This window comes from Paramacrobiotus metropolitanus, unplaced genomic scaffold, assembly GCF_019649055.1.
Source record: "Paramacrobiotus metropolitanus isolate TYO unplaced genomic scaffold, Prichtersi_v1.0 Parri_scaffold0000061, whole genome shotgun sequence".
NCBI lineage: Eukaryota > Metazoa > Tardigrada > Eutardigrada > Parachela > Macrobiotidae > Paramacrobiotus > Paramacrobiotus metropolitanus.
The window spans coordinates 146549-162408 of NW_026570281.1; the positions used below are offsets into that span (position 1 = coordinate 146549).

At 41.3% G+C, this 15860-nt stretch overlaps 4 protein-coding genes and 1 long non-coding RNA gene across 7 annotated transcripts; 2 read left to right on the forward strand and 3 right to left on the reverse strand.

The window, feature by feature from the left end:
• The first annotated feature begins 1151 nt into the window (after window positions 1-1151).
• LOC129593285 (tubulin polymerization-promoting protein family member 2-like) lies at window positions 1152-8687 on the forward strand. Of its 3 annotated transcripts, none has more exons than XM_055489516.1 (8): window positions 1152-1217; window positions 1299-1357; window positions 5298-5561; window positions 6402-6552; window positions 7712-7817; window positions 7985-8055; window positions 8237-8296; window positions 8354-8687. In XM_055489516.1, the coding sequence occupies exons 2-7, from the start codon at window positions 1308-1310 to the stop codon at window positions 8252-8254; spliced, it is 660 nt and encodes a 219-aa protein (XP_055345491.1). In that variant the 5' UTR covers window positions 1152-1217; window positions 1299-1307; the 3' UTR covers window positions 8255-8296; window positions 8354-8687. The 3 variants fall into 3 exon arrangements, with proteins under 3 accessions (XP_055345491.1, XP_055345493.1, XP_055345492.1); XM_055489518.1 differs by lacking the exons at window positions 1152-1217; window positions 1299-1357 and adding exons at window positions 3340-3872; window positions 5004-5105; XM_055489517.1 differs by lacking the exons at window positions 1152-1217; window positions 1299-1357 and adding an exon at window positions 3342-3872 and having other exon boundaries at window positions 8354-8685.
• Window positions 8688-9483: 796 nt separating this feature from the next.
• On the reverse strand, window positions 9484-10496 carry LOC129593334 (uncharacterized). The gene is made up of 2 exons (XM_055489590.1): window positions 10225-10496; window positions 9484-9889 (listed from the first exon to the last, which is right to left on the reverse strand). The coding sequence occupies exons 1-2, from the start codon at window positions 10385-10387 to the stop codon at window positions 9678-9680; spliced, it is 375 nt and encodes a 124-aa protein (XP_055345565.1). The 5' UTR covers window positions 10388-10496; the 3' UTR covers window positions 9484-9677.
• A 1567-nt stretch (window positions 10497-12063) lies between these two features.
• On the reverse strand, window positions 12064-12764 carry LOC129593335 (uncharacterized). The gene is made up of 2 exons (XM_055489591.1): window positions 12550-12764; window positions 12064-12486 (listed from the first exon to the last, which is right to left on the reverse strand). The coding sequence occupies exons 1-2, from the start codon at window positions 12677-12679 to the stop codon at window positions 12290-12292; spliced, it is 327 nt and encodes a 108-aa protein (XP_055345566.1). The 5' UTR covers window positions 12680-12764; the 3' UTR covers window positions 12064-12289.
• A 1188-nt stretch (window positions 12765-13952) lies between these two features.
• LOC129593378 (uncharacterized) lies at window positions 13953-14919 on the forward strand. Its single transcript, XR_008691093.1, has 2 exons — window positions 13953-14110; window positions 14316-14919. It is a non-coding gene; the product is annotated as an uncharacterized LOC129593378 (long non-coding RNA).
• Window positions 14920-14981: 62 nt separating this feature from the next.
• Window positions 14982-15645, reverse strand: LOC129593377 (uncharacterized). The gene is made up of 2 exons (XM_055489655.1): window positions 15440-15645; window positions 14982-15378 (listed from the first exon to the last, which is right to left on the reverse strand). The coding sequence occupies exons 1-2, from the start codon at window positions 15558-15560 to the stop codon at window positions 15182-15184; spliced, it is 318 nt and encodes a 105-aa protein (XP_055345630.1). The 5' UTR covers window positions 15561-15645; the 3' UTR covers window positions 14982-15181.
• Window positions 15646-15860: the final 215 nt, after the last annotated feature.

Sequence of the window (15860 nt, forward strand, 5' to 3'; positions counted from 1 at the left end):
ACTGGCATTTTTACTTAATGCATTATTAGTATTATTAAGAAGTACGTAACAAAACAAACTTACGACCTTTTGTGACCGACAGGAGCGAAATAACAGTACTAGTACCATTATTTTTTAAGTGCCAGATCTGTTTGCTGCTGTGCATGTACTAGCATACAGATTACAACGTTAATAATACTTAATATACGGGAAATCGTGCGCACCCCTACAGACGCCCTAAGAACAATATATATGGATATTATATTATACGTATGGCAAAAACTACTTTGTACATGACTTTAAAAAGACTCTTCATCACATTGTTGTGGAATACTACTCTACTCTTTCCTCGTAAGCTTTGAAATCGACCGCGCTGTTATTAATTGGGAAATTTTTAGACGTAAATAATTTTTTGCAACTTTGAAAAACATCCGTAACCCTGGCGCTGCTTTGTCGCTGTGTCGGTATATTTTTGGTGTCGGTATATTTTTTTAAAGCAGTGATAAGTCCGTAACAAGTAATACAAAGCCTTTGATAACTGGCATGCTTTATTCTATGTCGGAGCCGGCACGAGGAGAGCCAACTCAGGGAAAAACTGGTTGCCGCAGATTTGGTAAATCTAAAGAAAATGTTGCAATACGAATGTTTGCAAGATATAATCGAATATACAGAGAAGGTGGCATTTGAGTCTAGTCCAATATTCGTGGCAACATGTCAGTACTGTGCATGTTCGGGACCGACAGGAGCGATCTGTTCAAAACGACTCCATATTATAAAAGCCGTGACTTTGTCTAAAGGGAAAACAACATCCGCAGCACCTCTTGAATTTGATAATCTTTGCGATTCTTCGATTGTGCGGTATACTGCAGCAATCAATATCTCTTAAACATAATACAAATAATAACTTGCAGCCGACATCCTCTTAATTCCCAGCAAGTACAATGGGCACCGGCAGGAGATTGAGTTACGAGAAGTATGTTTGTTGAGCTGGTTTGTTGACCCAGTTGTCCATTAACGCCTACGTATGTCCCACGCCGTCCCAACATACTCATGATCAGGTACAGCTACCAATAATCCGTCACCAATAATCGCTAATAAGTTATCACGTAATACGACAGCTACAAACGGTGGAGGTGCGCAAGGGACATAAATGCAGCTATCAACTGGAGCAGTTTTAGACGATCGCGACTTCGTCTGTGACGAGCAGACTAATTGCATGAAAATCGGCAGGATACATTGTATGTAGTTGCAAGTGAAATTGAACTGACCATTGCGATTAGCAGTAACTGCACTTAAAACGTGACCTTTATGTGTGCTAGTTGACCAGAATGGCACCGTATACCGCAGCTGACTACGCAATTGCCACCACGCCATTATTGTAAGTGTACGAAGCAACTATGCGTTGCAACGAGCTTATTAACGTAACGCATTATGATTGTACAAGAGAAGTGTACAAGTACTGATCGAGAATATAGCGCAATCAACAGTTACTCTTGTGACCATAACTGATCTATAACAGGCCTAGGCGCAAGTAGTGCTTTACCGGTGGGACGCTGTTCTTAAAGGGGGCTGTAGAAAACTAAGCACTGTAGAAAACTGTATAAGTAAGTACAGTAGCTGTTCACAATTTTTTTAACAGAATATTTTTAACAGAATTTTTTAACAGTTCACAATTTTTGGGTTTGGATTGCTTTGGAAAATTTGTTGATTCGCATCCCTAACTTGTAAGGTGTGTTGTATAAGTACTGTACCGACCATACAGCTGTAAAACCAGCAGTACTGCATGCAGACTTACATGTACACCTATTCGCTACAGACTCGCAGCTTACAGACCAAGTTATTCGGCGTTACAAAACTTTAAACCGTCACACCCGGTGTACAGTTATATTTTTATTTTGCTACAATGTCATGTACGTGTATGTGGAGCACGATGAATTCAGTTTGACAGTTACCCCATTTGCCCGATAACTACCTTATTCTTTCTTTCGTCGACCATTACAAAGTTATACGATTCGATTGTTTTACACGGAAACTCTTTTATGGATAAGATTGCCGGCCCGTATAGATTAGATTATGCGCTGCATATTGTAGCTTGGATACAACAGCTTCACGTGTACGATAAAAATCGGTTTAAGGTATGTGCATACAATACAATAACATAATATTGTGCACTTCTGCATTCTCCGCTTTTATCGATTTTCCTCTGCGCAATCACTTTGCAGTGCAGCATTTACGGCATAATGCAGGCAACGTTTAGTCGCTTGTACCAGCAACAGACGCCAGAACATGGGCGCAGCGGGATGAATAGGTGGTTTGTACAAGCAGCCCTCTCCATTAAGCCGTCGACGATGAGGGCCACATAAATATGTAACGGCTTTTGTGCACGCTAACCGGAAATCCCCGCCGGCCTTCAGGCTGCTGCTCCTCTAACGCTATAGACTACCATCGAAATGTTATTCGCTTTGCACAACTTATCTCTGCTGCTTTCAGATAACTGCCTGCTGCTAGCAAAATCTTGCATCTAAAGACGCACTGAGATTAGAAATTATACTAGAAATTAAACTAATTGCATCGAATTATTGTTATTAATTCTACAGTTATTACTTTGAGCAATTATTATTAGCAGTTCAAAATGGTTAGCTGTATACTGTTGCATTCTGCACAGGTTTTTATACATACATTTTCATGAGTGACAATATTTAAATCGAACGAGCTGCAGCTATGTATTAGAAATATTAGTTTCAAATTAGCTTAAATGAAAGCAAATATCGTAAAAACTGAAAAATGAGAGACCAGATTTAAAAAATATTAAACGGAGTGCGTGACATTAAGTTTTTCGTGTCGGTACGCTTTTGTGCTTGAATAGGTCAGTCCCAGAATTGGGCTAATTGCTCTAGGGAAATCGACAGGTCTGGGATTGGGCAGATCAGACATAAACGGGAACTAAGTAATTAAGACTTTTAGCTGCCGCTTTGGTCTTTACTAATTATAATATAATACGTTGACCAGTTTTAAAATTTGGCCGACGGTAAATATAATTCGATCCAAAAAAACCATTCAAATTTAATTAGTTTCAAATGTCCTATTTCTAGCATGTCAAAAATTCGCTACAGCAGAAATGCTGCTCTGCAAAACTTGCTTGCAGAGAAGAAAAATGTGTGCCCGTTCGCACACGCATTAAAAAATCTAATGTCGATGGTCAATTTCCACTCAGTCTATCCTAACGTTTTACATGCGATATTTTTGACCGTGTAAAGCTTGGCGTTGCACATCCGGCGAGCGGGTGCATATTTCGTATACGCGCTATGACTGTGGGCGGGGCGGAAGCACCGGAAGGCTGAGAAGCGGTTGTACCGGCACACTGCACGAGTCACAGTCACGCTTTTACACACTACCCAGTGCACAACTGGTCCCATTTGACGGTACAGCATCGATTTCGGCTACTCTCGTAACGTTCTCATACTATCATCTCTGGCTAGTTCGATCCGGCTGTGTGTACGCGGGGCTAAGAAAATATATTTATTCCGGTCTTGTGCCTTCTAACCCAACATTCCCTTTTGCCTCTCCTTATCGATCGGCTGCGACTCCATTTTGGAGAATAAATTCAGTCTTCTGCGTGCAGTGCGGAAAACGGTTCCAAGCCGAGTGATTGTTGGGAAAACGTGATCGTATAATTATCGCTCTTTTTACGGTTACTGTTTAATTGTTATCCAACGTGTGGATGGTCAGTTGGCCAATAGGCGGGGCTGGGGAGCGTCTCCCGAAGAGGCGTTAGATATCGGGAAAATAATTGCCTTGGGGATCAGGCAGCCCTACCGCGGCGGCCTCATCTAATCCCATTGACGACTTCCGTTGGTGACTTGGTGATCGCCAACGCGCTTTTCTGCTTGGAGGTACAGTACACTCCGTGTTGCATTGGTTCATGCTGTTTCCACTCGGGCTAATTAGTTTTTAATCCAAGTGACACCAAAACTCTGACATTTTTGCGTCAGCTTCCGCTTAAAATTTGTTTCTTATGGCTTCGCCAATTTTCTTACGTATAACATTTTATCGATTGTGCATAAATTTGACACTGCTGCAAATGTTTTACTTAATAAACTGCCAATTGATTAATTAAAAACTTGCTAATCCATTTTTTTTGCGTACGCGGAAAATGCATAAGACAACACAATACGCGATCAATTTATTATCTTCAATAATTTATAATAACTCCCAAGGTTCGTTTTTAGGGGAGTTTGTTTTAGTGTTGTAGTGTAGCCCTTCTAATTGCGGGTTTCTCCTAAATACATATTTACATACCCACCGTCCAAAAACGTTTATTACTTGCCAGTTAAGCCTGCACTTTTCGTTTTTGATGAATGTTGTCTATAAAAGTTAAATTTTAGTAAGCTTAATTTGCTATCGTTTGCTACCGTCAAATTTAATGTTTAAGACATCTTTTCCAGCATTTTTATATCACACTTAATTGTTTTATTAACTTTTTTGAATTGAAATGAAGCCCCCACGCTCGTTCATCCGTAGCACACTGTGTAAGTAATGGACGTAAGAAATGTTAATTGCATTTTTTGCACGCGTGGTTGACTGAACACTTGGCACTCACTTGTTTACTGTAGCCGTGTGTGTTGACGAAGCCGCAGTAATAAAGCGGTGGGAGATAAGAAGCGCTGGCATCAGCGCGTTGTGCTCGTGTTTGCCATTGATCAGCTGTATCGGATTAAGGAGCGTGTTGGTTATCAAGCGGTGGTTGAGTTGAAAAGTTTTCTCTCAACAACCGTTCTCAAGAGATCCACTGCGCGTGACTCATCCCTCAAAGTGTCCAGGGTTTAAGCGGGTTTTCACCGAGTGCATGAATCACCGCAATTTCAGGACCGAGTGTTTGTTTGCGGGAACAAGTAGTCTTTCACCTTGTGCAGTGACGCGAAGCTTTTTTGTAACATGTGTTCATAACGGCACGTCAATCTGTGGTCAAGTGTCTTTATAAACTGGTCTTATCACCCGTAAATTATTATTTCATTATTATGTAGCACACGGATTACGTGATAAAGGAACATTTCATGCAGAAGGGATACCGAAACTTATTTAAAACATTTATGCCGGTAAATATTTGCAAGGATTTACTGGAGAATGTGAGTTCCTGACTTCAACTTGTTAGTTATATTTTTTATACCAATATTTCATCTAAAAGTTATCGGTGATTACGGAAGACGTAAATCATTTGCGAGTTGTGACAGCTGTCGCATGCGCAATAAAACGACATAAGGAACTGTAGTAACAAGAGTCGACTGATTTAATTTGCGATGTCTTATCATGTTGAACAGATTTTACGCTCGACCGGTGGAGATCATCATGGCCAAACAGAATGGCAGCGCCGGCTCGGAATCGGGCGACTGGGGCTTCCTTTCCGACATGGACAACAAAGCGCTGAACGAAGGCTTCAAGAACTACGGAAAATTCGGCGACCGCAACTTTACCGGCAACAATATGACCCTGAAGAACGTGGACAAGTGGCTGAAAGAGGCCGGCGTCATCGGCAAGACCATCACCACCACCGACACCAGCATCGCCTTCAAGCAAGTCGTCGGGTAGGTCGCCTAACAGATATTTCATGCAGCTGTTAGTTGTGCATTCGTTTCCGCTGCGAATACCTTACCACAAGATAATTTGGAAAATTAATTCAGTCTTATTATACGATTGCCGGTTAAACTCTGTATGCGGCGTCGCTTCGAATTACCCACACGGGCGGAATGAGTGTCAATAGCCTCGGCTGTGGTAGACGAGAGTTACACGTCTGGCCAACTGCTCTCTGTCAATCAAAAATAGTTGTTTCTTCATTTTTTATTACCGCGTTACATCCTTCAGACCACGTTCGGGTCCTTGCTTAACGTAGTATCGCTGAATTAGTGAAAGACATTTACCAGACGTTCTCTGCGACACTGTTTGTGAATGTATCTGGATCCTCAGATTTTGGCATCCGCACCGGCATACGACAGTAGTTTCCTTTTTGTAATGTGGTTAATCGCCATTTCTGTAACTCTGTGCGTTATTTTTGCAATAAGTTATAATATCACTACATGTATTTTCAAAATGCTTTGATGATTTGTTAATTTTTGCTGTATGATTACATTCAGTAACGCCTATTAGCAGTCTCTGTGGTACGTCATCAATATTTTGCTTCTTTTACCGGTTGTGTAAATCTCTTACTGTTAGCCATGAATTCGCATCAAATACTGGCTGAATGGGTTGTTGAAAAATTAAGCGTTTTAATCATTGGTTTTACGTGAAAAAACGTATCCGTATTGCTTAAGTTGTGTGATTTCGTGAGTTGTGATTGAGTTATGAAATAACAGACTGATGTTATTGCGAATAAAAGCTGTACAACCCATCTCCCAATTTAATGAAAGCCGATTTTATCTGTATTACAGGAACAACGAGAAAGTGATCACGTACGAGAAGTTCAAAACATTCCTCTTCAAATTGGCCCAGCGCGCCAATAAAGATGCCGGCCAGGATGAGCTGACCAAACTAGTCGACAAGCTCCAGACCAAACTGGAGCCCAGCCTTTCCGGCACAACGGTAATAGCAAACACACCAAAATGTCTTCACGGTTACATGCCACTTCCATAATATCTATATTGTTACTATTTAACGGGCATACAGAGCGCAGCCTCGCAGTCATTTAGGACGGTGTATTAATACTGGAAAAATGTGCACTAGAAAAAAAATTATTATTGTACCGATAATAGAATAATCATTAATTATTAATGTGCACTAGAATAATGTAATTATTAATGCACTAGAATAATTACTAATGTGCACGCCCTGAACGGAAATACGTATACCGACTCGAAGTTCGCTGGCATTAAAAATCTTGTTACAGAAGGAATATTACTTTGTATCGTGTGAATTCCTTCGGATTTGGTGCTGTATTCAATATTGTACGAGTATGTGCGTGCTTTGCGACATCAGTTCGCTGCTGCTCGAAAGAAAATCAACCATACCCGGGTAGTATGTACTCTGTATCTAGCTTCTCCAGCAGTGTAGCAGCTACAACAGTGCTTCTTCTTTTTAATGCTAGCTTTTAGCGTGGTTTCATCGAACTGAATTTTTGCTTGCGAAAATTCGATAATAGTTATTAAATTTTGTTTCAAAACTCTTTACTGTTCTAGCACCCATATAATTAACTTTTATTCTAATTTTTGCCAACGCATACGGCAAGGTTGATCTGACCGGAAGGGCGGCATACGTTGTGTTATCGGCCGGATTTTTGGCGGTATTCTATTTTCGGCAACCCTTATGTTTATAACTCCGTTTAAATATTTTTGCAGTTATATGCAGCTATTGTATAAAATATCAGACTTAATTATAAGAAAACTCCGAGTACTGTAACCGATTTAAGATCCTTAGCTTCCCATAGAAACGTGCCGCTTGGAAACTGTGAGTCCGCGATCGAGGCGCATCTCGTATAACATAACGACATAACGAAAGGGCATGCATATAATTCGCTACTTTTGGGCGCTGTGCATATTCATTTCTGCAATGATTGTCATCAGCGATTTGGATTTTGCGCATACATTTTATATGAAGAACCTTGGTAAAAAATTACGAGGAATTTAAGTAAATCCTGTCAAGTACTAATAATTATTAAGTTGAATAGATATAATAGTTAATTTCCTGATATAAAAAGCGATGGAAGTAAGAATGTCCTTGGTAGCATGCGGTATCACTTTTGCAGAGTACAGTCCAGGCGAACGTAATCGACAGATTAACCGACACCAGCAAATACACAGGATCTTCCAAAGAACGATTTGATGCCGAAGGCAAAGGTCGTGGAAAAGAAGGCATGTGCAGTATAGCTTATAAATTACTGTTAACTTTACCCTTATAATACGAGTAGGCATTTGCAGTTAAATAAATAATTCGGACAAAAGCATGTTAAATGCTTTATATGTGCCGTAAATGAATACGCACTACAAACGCACGCAGTTTATGCTTAATGTGGTTTTAGGTCGAGAAGACGTTCCCAACAAATCCGGTTACGTTACCGGTTCCAAGATTGGCGATCCCACAAAAAAACCTGTAACGAGACCTTAACACTGGCATTCTGCCCTTGCCGCTATTTAAACATCCAAACGTGCACAAAAAGGAATTCAAAAGATTTAAGACTTATCGAATAGCCAAATGTTTTGCCTATACAAACATAAATGCATGCACCGAAGGTCCAAGCAAATTTTCTACAATATGTGTTTCCTTGGTTTAGGGCGATGAGAAGAACTGATCTCTACAGTTGTACCTACTGAAACGCATCCTTTTGCATAAGGTGACCGTGTGTGTCACTGTGATGTGTGCCGCCGTCATGTGTTTTGTGTTATTTTAGGTTTCTCATTACTTCGCCGATTATGCCAACGATTGCGGCTGCGTGTCAAACGAACGTTATACTTGTAACCGTTAACCGTTCAGCGATAATTTTTTCGTTTTTGAGGTTGGCTTAAATTTACGGTAAATTTTGATTATTGTATAACATTAATAAAAGGTTTCCGTGCAAATAAAAGCACGGCAGCGTTGGTCTGCAGCAAAATTTAGTATAGGCAGCATAGTGCCATACGGACTTGTCCAAGTTGTCCGATACGGGAATCGGCGACTCGTATCCGTCGCAAACCTGCTGTAGTCCGCTTTGAATACGAATCCGTTAACGTTGTGGCCTCCTTAATCAGCAAATAATTAAAAATATATCTTACTTCTAATTTGACAGTGGGCACAAATTATAACATTCTAGCATCTAAACTCTTCCACTAACCGTAATTAACTGTAAGGACTGGCTAACTGACAGGCTACGCTCATGGTGTACATACTTATAAGCGCTTGCTAAACAACTCACAGCATCTTAAAAACAAGTGGAAATAAGCAACTTGATCGAAGAGAACATTAGGAGTTTAATACTGGTATTTGAAACCAGTTTCCAGAATGACGTTGTATTTTTTCGTTGGTCTTCAATACTGATTGGTGGCTCAGATGTAATCCTTTCCCGTATGCTACCTGTTTCCTGGCGTATCTTCTTTCTCACTTTGGTATGGGTCGCTTCCGGTCCAAATGTCCAAGCGTTTTTTTGGGGTCCAGAGGTCAAGATAAATAGACCTAGGTGGATGCTCTATGATTTCGCGGATTTATTCTGTTCAGCCTGATGCTGTTCAGTGTTCCGTCGCTCCCACGACTTTTTTACTTCTTTATGAGACATTACTTTCAACACAATATATTTTATGCGAATACTTGCTTGTATATCCAGTATTATCACTGTTTTGTCTAAAGATTGCTTAATACAGCACAGATAAATTTCATCCGTTCTGAAACTAGACATACATTAATTTTTATGGTGCATGTGAAATGTGAACACTTCTAAAGGTTGTGGTACTACTGCGTAACGATAGTTTATTGCGCCTCGTAAGTGTGAACACGGTTTATGGATTCGTTTGTCGTGGAAACTTTGATCAAACATCTAGTAACAACACGTTGCAGTTCAATTTCTTTAATGATTTTCTTCATATTAATTACGACTTACGAGTATAATGACGTGCAGCGGAAAACAAAAAGGGTCAGTAACAGTCCGTTGCAAACTATGTCGTCTATCACATTTCAGTATTGCACAGCAATTTTCGAGTAACAACACCGTAGAACGCGATGCTATTTTTAAAAATTTGAATATTCTAGCCGCCAAGCCCACTTCCGACGGAAGCTGCTAAACAAACATTGCAGATTTGTACTGATGGGCACAGATTGACGTTAATGGGAGCTTGCACGCCGGCGCTGTTGAGGACGTTGGCCGGCACCACGCCCAACAAAGCTGGCCCGCCACCGCTGTTGCCGCCACCCAGCACCTGTGTGTTCTGGTTGTTGTTGTTCTGACAAACGATGTTTCCTGCAAAAATTCCCGTTTTCATTTACTATTTACTCATTCTTTGTATTCGATCGAATAACTATTTAAACCAAAAAATTTATCTACGGAAACTGCAAAAGACGCCAAACTGCTAGCTAAACCGGATTGGATGTTTCGGGTCACGCACTTACGATCAGTTTAGTACTAGAAACTGTAGAAGCAAGTATATCGGTTACCATTACCAAAGCATGTAAAAAAAAATAAAATTATTCATTTCCATTTCGCATTTGGTACTGCAATTTGGTTAGCATGCGTTTAACGGCAAGTATCTGTACAAAATTAATAGCATTTGACTATATATTACAGAGAATGCGTACCACAAAGAGCTCTGTCATTGGGAGTGCAGATGGCGCCGGGGCTGATCCCTCCTGCTGGGACGAGGCTTCCGACACCGGGAAGTGGAGGAAGTTGGCGACGGAAGCGGTGATTATAGGCACTCACGCTGGCGAAGAGCAAAAAGGCGAAGATCACACACTTCATTGTTAAGCGCTTATTGCTATTAGGAAACACGTATTTTATAGTATCGCTGGCTCGCTTTCACCTCAAACTTTTTTCTCCTTCTGTGTGACAGACACAATTGACGATCATTGGGCAACCTTACAATGATTTTTATAGCAACGTACAAAAGTGTTGTTTACCGCCAAAAGTGGGGATTTGCCGAGTTGCATTGTTGTAGTAACAAACGTTTCGTGTAAACGGTAGCGGCATGCGCGGACTGCTACTGTGGTAGTCATGCTTGTTTACGGCGCCGCATGCGTGCGAGATCGCACGAGCCTCAGGTCACGTTGGCCGAGGCAGGTCCTTAATTGGTGTGGTTGCGTTATTCTATAGGCCAATAGAAACCGCAACAAGAACGATGATACTGCAATAATTAAAAAGTTAATGTTCACGACAATTTTTATGGCTCGAAGTAGGCTTGTTAATGAATGCACAAATGGTTAAAACACAAGATCTGGAGGAGTTTAAAGCATGTAACTAGCAATATATAAGCAAGAATCCCGGGGTGTAAACCTAAAACAAATGCAAACCGTGAGAAAAAAAAGTGTAACACATAAATATATTATTTAACATATTATTTATTTAACATATTATTATTTAACATATTATTTAACACTTATCGTCGTTTTCTATCAATTTGCGAGGGACCTCCTACTGGAACATTGCCCTGACGGCTGCTCAACATTCGCTTAGAAACGACTTTGTGCTTAATTGTTAGCATGGGATTCGGCCTGCGTTAAATACCGTGTCATCGTCACACATGTACATAACATTAGTGAATTTATTCACCTCTCATCAATACTGCTTCGGCTGCAGTGCATTCGGAAAAGGCTGTGTTTTCCCCTGCAACGGAGCAAGGTTTTGGCGCCGACTGCTTTTAAACAACGATCAGTTTAAAGAGCAGAATACTTCTATAATACGTGACACTGATACGCAAAATTTTTGGAGTCCGCGTTTTTGTTTCTGTTTCCTGTTTCCGCGTTTGTTGTAAATGTGATCTTATTATGATTGCCTGTGTATCCTACCTCGCTTCTTACCTATCCAAATACAGCCTCGGTAACTATTTTGCGGTTGACAACTCGCTGCACTAAATTTCTAAATGTAATATGGAGACGCTGCCTTATCGGTTTTCGGTTGTTAGCGAACACTTGTCTGAACGGTATACACTGCTGAATGCACTTCTGCGACAGTCTAGCTGAGTCTACTCATATATATATCGCAACCTTTATTGAGTTCCGCTTGCTGTTATGCGGCAAAAAAACCCCTATTACAAATTAGGGGAAAAGGCACGCATAACCTATTCTTTTTTAAAGTTTTGTAAACATGCTTACTACGGTATATGTACTTACTAGGTAGTCCCGTTGGTGTAAATAGCGGCTGTAGTCACGTGCATAGTCTGCAGTGACTCTGCACCGAAACTGCCAAAAAGCATACTCGTACGAGTACAATCGATTGCGCCAAATTTGTTGTTAGGAATGACATAAACCTTGTATGATGTTGCGATAATAGAATGGATGTGATATAAAGAATTATTATTCTTTTAGTTGCAGTTAAAATTATATTCTTCCACAAGCAGGCAGAAACTTAGTACAAGGCACAATGTTTTTCTCGGCCAGATACAAACCGTGAGTAGGACATTAGAAATCAACTTACAAATGTAATAGCTTTCGTATTTATTGAGTATAAATCAACCGGCGTGACACAATATCACAACAATAATACTCGGTCATGGTCAACAGTCATGCAATTCAACCTGGAGCTATACTCGTAAATATTACGAAACCGCAAAAACAACAGCCTGTTTAGAGAGACAATATCTGTGCAACAACAACAAGCGATCTTCTGGGCGGAGTTGTAAAATTTCGAGTTATTGAACCGTTGCTCCTAACCCAGAATATTGACAGCCAGACACGTGTTGCAGACAGAGACCGGCGGACAGACATTGGCGTTGATGGGCGCCTGCACACCGGCACCGTTCAGCAAATTCAACGGGATCAGACTGGCCAGACCGCCGCCTCCGCTGTTGCCGCCGCTGATCACCTGCGTGTTGGAATTACCGTTGTTCTGGCACTGAACCGAACCTGCAAATCCATATGAATTGCTTTTAATTAAGCCTGCTATTTTTAACTTTAAAGGTCACTTACCGCACTGCGCTTTTTGGTCTGCTGTGCAACCTGCGCTTCCGCCCGTCAGGGAAGGCAGTTGTCGGCGTTCACGAATGACATTGGCGCTGGCGCAAGCCACCAAGAGAAGGGTCACGAGAATGATTTGCATGGTTGCGGAAGACGGCTGCGTAAATAAGCTTTGGAAATTTAGAAAGAAGTGATTCCTAGCAAATGCTGCTGTGTATGATTCTCTATGTTGCAGGTGCGCTGTGTTTTTAAAGGTTTGCAGCCATCAAAAAATTCTTTCGGTTGTGTGTTTGTGGAATTTGCCGAATGATAGCGTGCTTTGTCACCAACGTTTCGCGTAAACGGTGCCTTTACTCTCATTTTACGGGCGGTTTAGTCATGCATGTTTACGGCGCCACATGCACGCACGCAAGCTCGCACGAGCCTGAGGTCACGTTGTTCAGCGCGGTGCCTTATTCGGTTGGTACTTATATGAGTAATGTTTTAATTAATTGTAAGCACAGCAATAAATGCAGCATTTGAAAATATGTTGTCACTTCAGACTTTCCACAACGCCAGTTGCATTCTGAGGAACTGTTAAAATGGCGGGAAATTCCAAAAAATAGCAATATACCGAGTCACGAGAGGATTTTTACCGGTTTTGGAAAGTATATCCAGGAATTATGTATGAGATAGACAAGATATGAGACACACTGGAAGATGTTTTAATTCGTTAACCGTATTGTTACATTCGACTTAACAAAATCTGTAATAGATTTTCTGCTGTGTCTGAAAATCATATGGAGTTTTTTCCAATTTTCAGCGGTCGAGGACGGACAGAAAGCAACGTTAAATCTGCCGACGGCACTTTCAGTGCCACTAACAGCAGGAAACCTCTCTGTCATTATAAATAAAAGAATTTAAAAATGTTTCCCAAGCTACAAACATTTTGTAGACTATCCGAAATTTACAGAAGTGAGACATGCACGCCCCTAAACCTTCAACTTTTAACTACTACGCGCTACATATGTGATAAGAATAAATATAACGAGGCTTGCAAAGAGAAATTTGATGTCTTCCAGGAAATAACACATGTTTACCAGCTAATCAGCTAAAGAAAAACGCCGAAATTCTTCTAACACACCAACCGGATGTGAGATACTCGTGCACAGCAACACGTTATTTTCTGGATTGTTATTACTGACGTAAATATTTGTTTGTCCTTTCTTTAGCTGGTACAAAGAACAGTAAGATTTGGCAAAACTTGTCGTGTATATATTGCAACGTCATCAGAGGGAAAGTTTCACTCTTTAGATTCCCTGACGTACTCTTATTGTTAGCTCTGTCGACAACAGAACTAATATACCACCCGTTTGCATTTTTCAGTGTTGTGTTGTTTGTTTGGGTTTTTTCGGTGGCAAAGGTAGCTACAAAAAGTTTTTTAATGCTTTGCATTTGTACTTCTATATAAGAAGTTTAGGTGCAGGAGTGAAGTTTGCAGGTTTGCTTGGAATTAGAGATGCTTCGTAGCGAGTATTACAAAGTCTCCAGTGCTCCACCGTCCAGTTACACATCTTTGAGAAGTGAGCTAATTGTAAGTAACCCACCCCGTATGCGAAAACGTTAATATGCTGGCTACAGATTGTACTTTTATGTGCACAGATTAGCGCTCCCCTAATAATTATCAGGACCTTAATGTGATCTCATAATCGCATTAAGTGTACATACTGTACGTCTGCTTGTACAAGTATATCTGTATTGTGTACCGAAACAGTCACAGAATCGGCTGTTTTTTGCAGTGGTTTCCATAAATTGCAGTCTGCAGACGCTACCTGGAATGAAAAGAATCGTCCTCTTGTTGATCGGTCTGGCCGTGCTGGCTACGGCCGTGGCGCACTACGTTCCCGGGATTCCGCTCGACCAGCTAGAAGCGCACGGTTATCAACCGGACGAGACGCAGCCGGGTCGCTACAAGCGCCAAGTTCCGGCGGATCCTCGACGGGCACTGGCACCCGGCACCGGCGTCGCCGCACCCACAAAGCCTCCAACCACTGTTATCGTCGCGACATCTGGCGATTGTTGCTGCGTTATTATAATAAATGGAAATAGCGTGTGTGTTATTTGCGTCTGTCAAGGATAACATATGGGTCAACTAAGCACCAATTTGCACATAGAAGTAGTAACAGTTACTTACATTACCCAATTGCAACTGTCAGATGTCACCGCTGTAAAATTTCTAAACTAAGCGGACATGTACGTACAGTTCTTTAAGTTGTGCATCAAGTGTCACTGCTTTTTACGAATGTCCGTCTGACCGTTACAAAAGATTTTAAATTGTTTTTCCAGCTTTCGCGACAATTGGCGAGAACGTCGAAAAGATTAAAGCTTCTGAAGTAATAATAATTTATTTGATTTGCGGGATTCAAATTAAATCGACTTTTCATTGTATTAGTATTTGATGGTAGTTTTATAGTTCGACTTTTAATTATCCCAACGCAGCCTGTATAACAGGAAGTGTGTCGAAGTTTGTAAAAAATCAGTTTAGCATAGTTCTCGTAAATATTACGAAATTGCAGAGACACTAATGGCACCGTTAAGAAACAATCGATGCAACCGTAAGCATAATCGTGCAGCGCAATTGAAAATCTCAATTAACTGAACGATATTAGCCCAGAATATTGAGACCCAGACACATGTTACAGACGGAAACCGGTGGGCAGACATTGGCATTGATGGGCGCCTGTACACCGGCTCCATTGAGAAGATTCAGCGGGATCAGGCTGGCCAAACCACCACCCCCGACGTTGCCGCCACTCAACACCTGTGTGTTCTGGTTGCCGTTATTTTGGCATTCCACCGAACCTGCAAGAGTACATTCATTACCTACGCGCACCGTAATTGTTTTTTCGCGAAGGTCACTTACCGCACTGCGCTTGCTGGGCGGCTGTGCAGCTGGCACTGCCACCGGTTAGTTGGCGCCGTTCACGGATGACGTTGGCGCTGGCACAGGCCACCAGGAGAAGGGTCACCAGAATAATCTGCATGATTTCGTAGCTAACACAAGAGTCGAGAAATAGTTAGAGGAATGATTTTTTTGCGAGTGCTGTTGTATGATCGGGTTGGAGCGGAATGGTTGCATTTAAAGGTTTCCTGGTGCGACAACAGCGATTATTTTTTTGGCGGGGCCGTGAATGGGATTTGCCGCTGTGTTCACGTTTACTAAGCTAATGTGAGATTTTGTTGCACGGTGTTCACCTGTACGGCATGTGCGGTTGTGCGTGAGCGAGCGCTTTCTTTTGTCAGCACGTGCGTGGATGTACGTTCTAATACTTATTGGACTTCCT

What these genes read in the sequence shown, in the direction of transcription:
- LOC129593285 (XM_055489516.1), top strand. Translation starts at nt 1,308, where the DNA reads ATGGCACCGTATACCGCAGCTGACTACGCAATTGCCACCACGCCATTA. An exon ending in ATTGCCACCACGCCATTATT is followed by an intron (nt 1,358 to 5,297) that starts GTAAGTGTACGA and finishes CATGTTGAACAG; the next exon opens with ATTTTACGCTCGACCGGTGG. An exon ending in GCCTTCAAGCAAGTCGTCGG is followed by an intron (nt 5,562 to 6,401) that starts GTAGGTCGCCTA and finishes TCTGTATTACAG; the next exon opens with GAACAACGAGAAAGTGATCA.
- LOC129593334 (XM_055489590.1), bottom strand. Translation starts at nt 10,387, where the DNA reads ATGAAGTGTGTGATCTTCGCCTTTTTGCTCTTCGCCAGCGTGAGTGCC. An exon ending in CAATGACAGAGCTCTTTGTG is followed by an intron (nt 9,890 to 10,224) that starts GTACGCATTCTC and finishes GAATTTTTGCAG; the next exon opens with GAAACATCGTTTGTCAGAAC.
- LOC129593335 (XM_055489591.1), bottom strand. Translation starts at nt 12,679, where the DNA reads ATGCAAATCATTCTCGTGACCCTTCTCTTGGTGGCTTGCGCCAGCGCC. An exon ending in AGACCAAAAAGCGCAGTGCG is followed by an intron (nt 12,487 to 12,549) that starts GTAAGTGACCTT and finishes ATGGATTTGCAG; the next exon opens with GTTCGGTTCAGTGCCAGAAC.
- LOC129593377 (XM_055489655.1), bottom strand. Translation starts at nt 15,560, where the DNA reads ATGCAGATTATTCTGGTGACCCTTCTCCTGGTGGCCTGTGCCAGCGCC. An exon ending in CGCCCAGCAAGCGCAGTGCG is followed by an intron (nt 15,379 to 15,439) that starts GTAAGTGACCTT and finishes GTACTCTTGCAG; the next exon opens with GTTCGGTGGAATGCCAAAAT.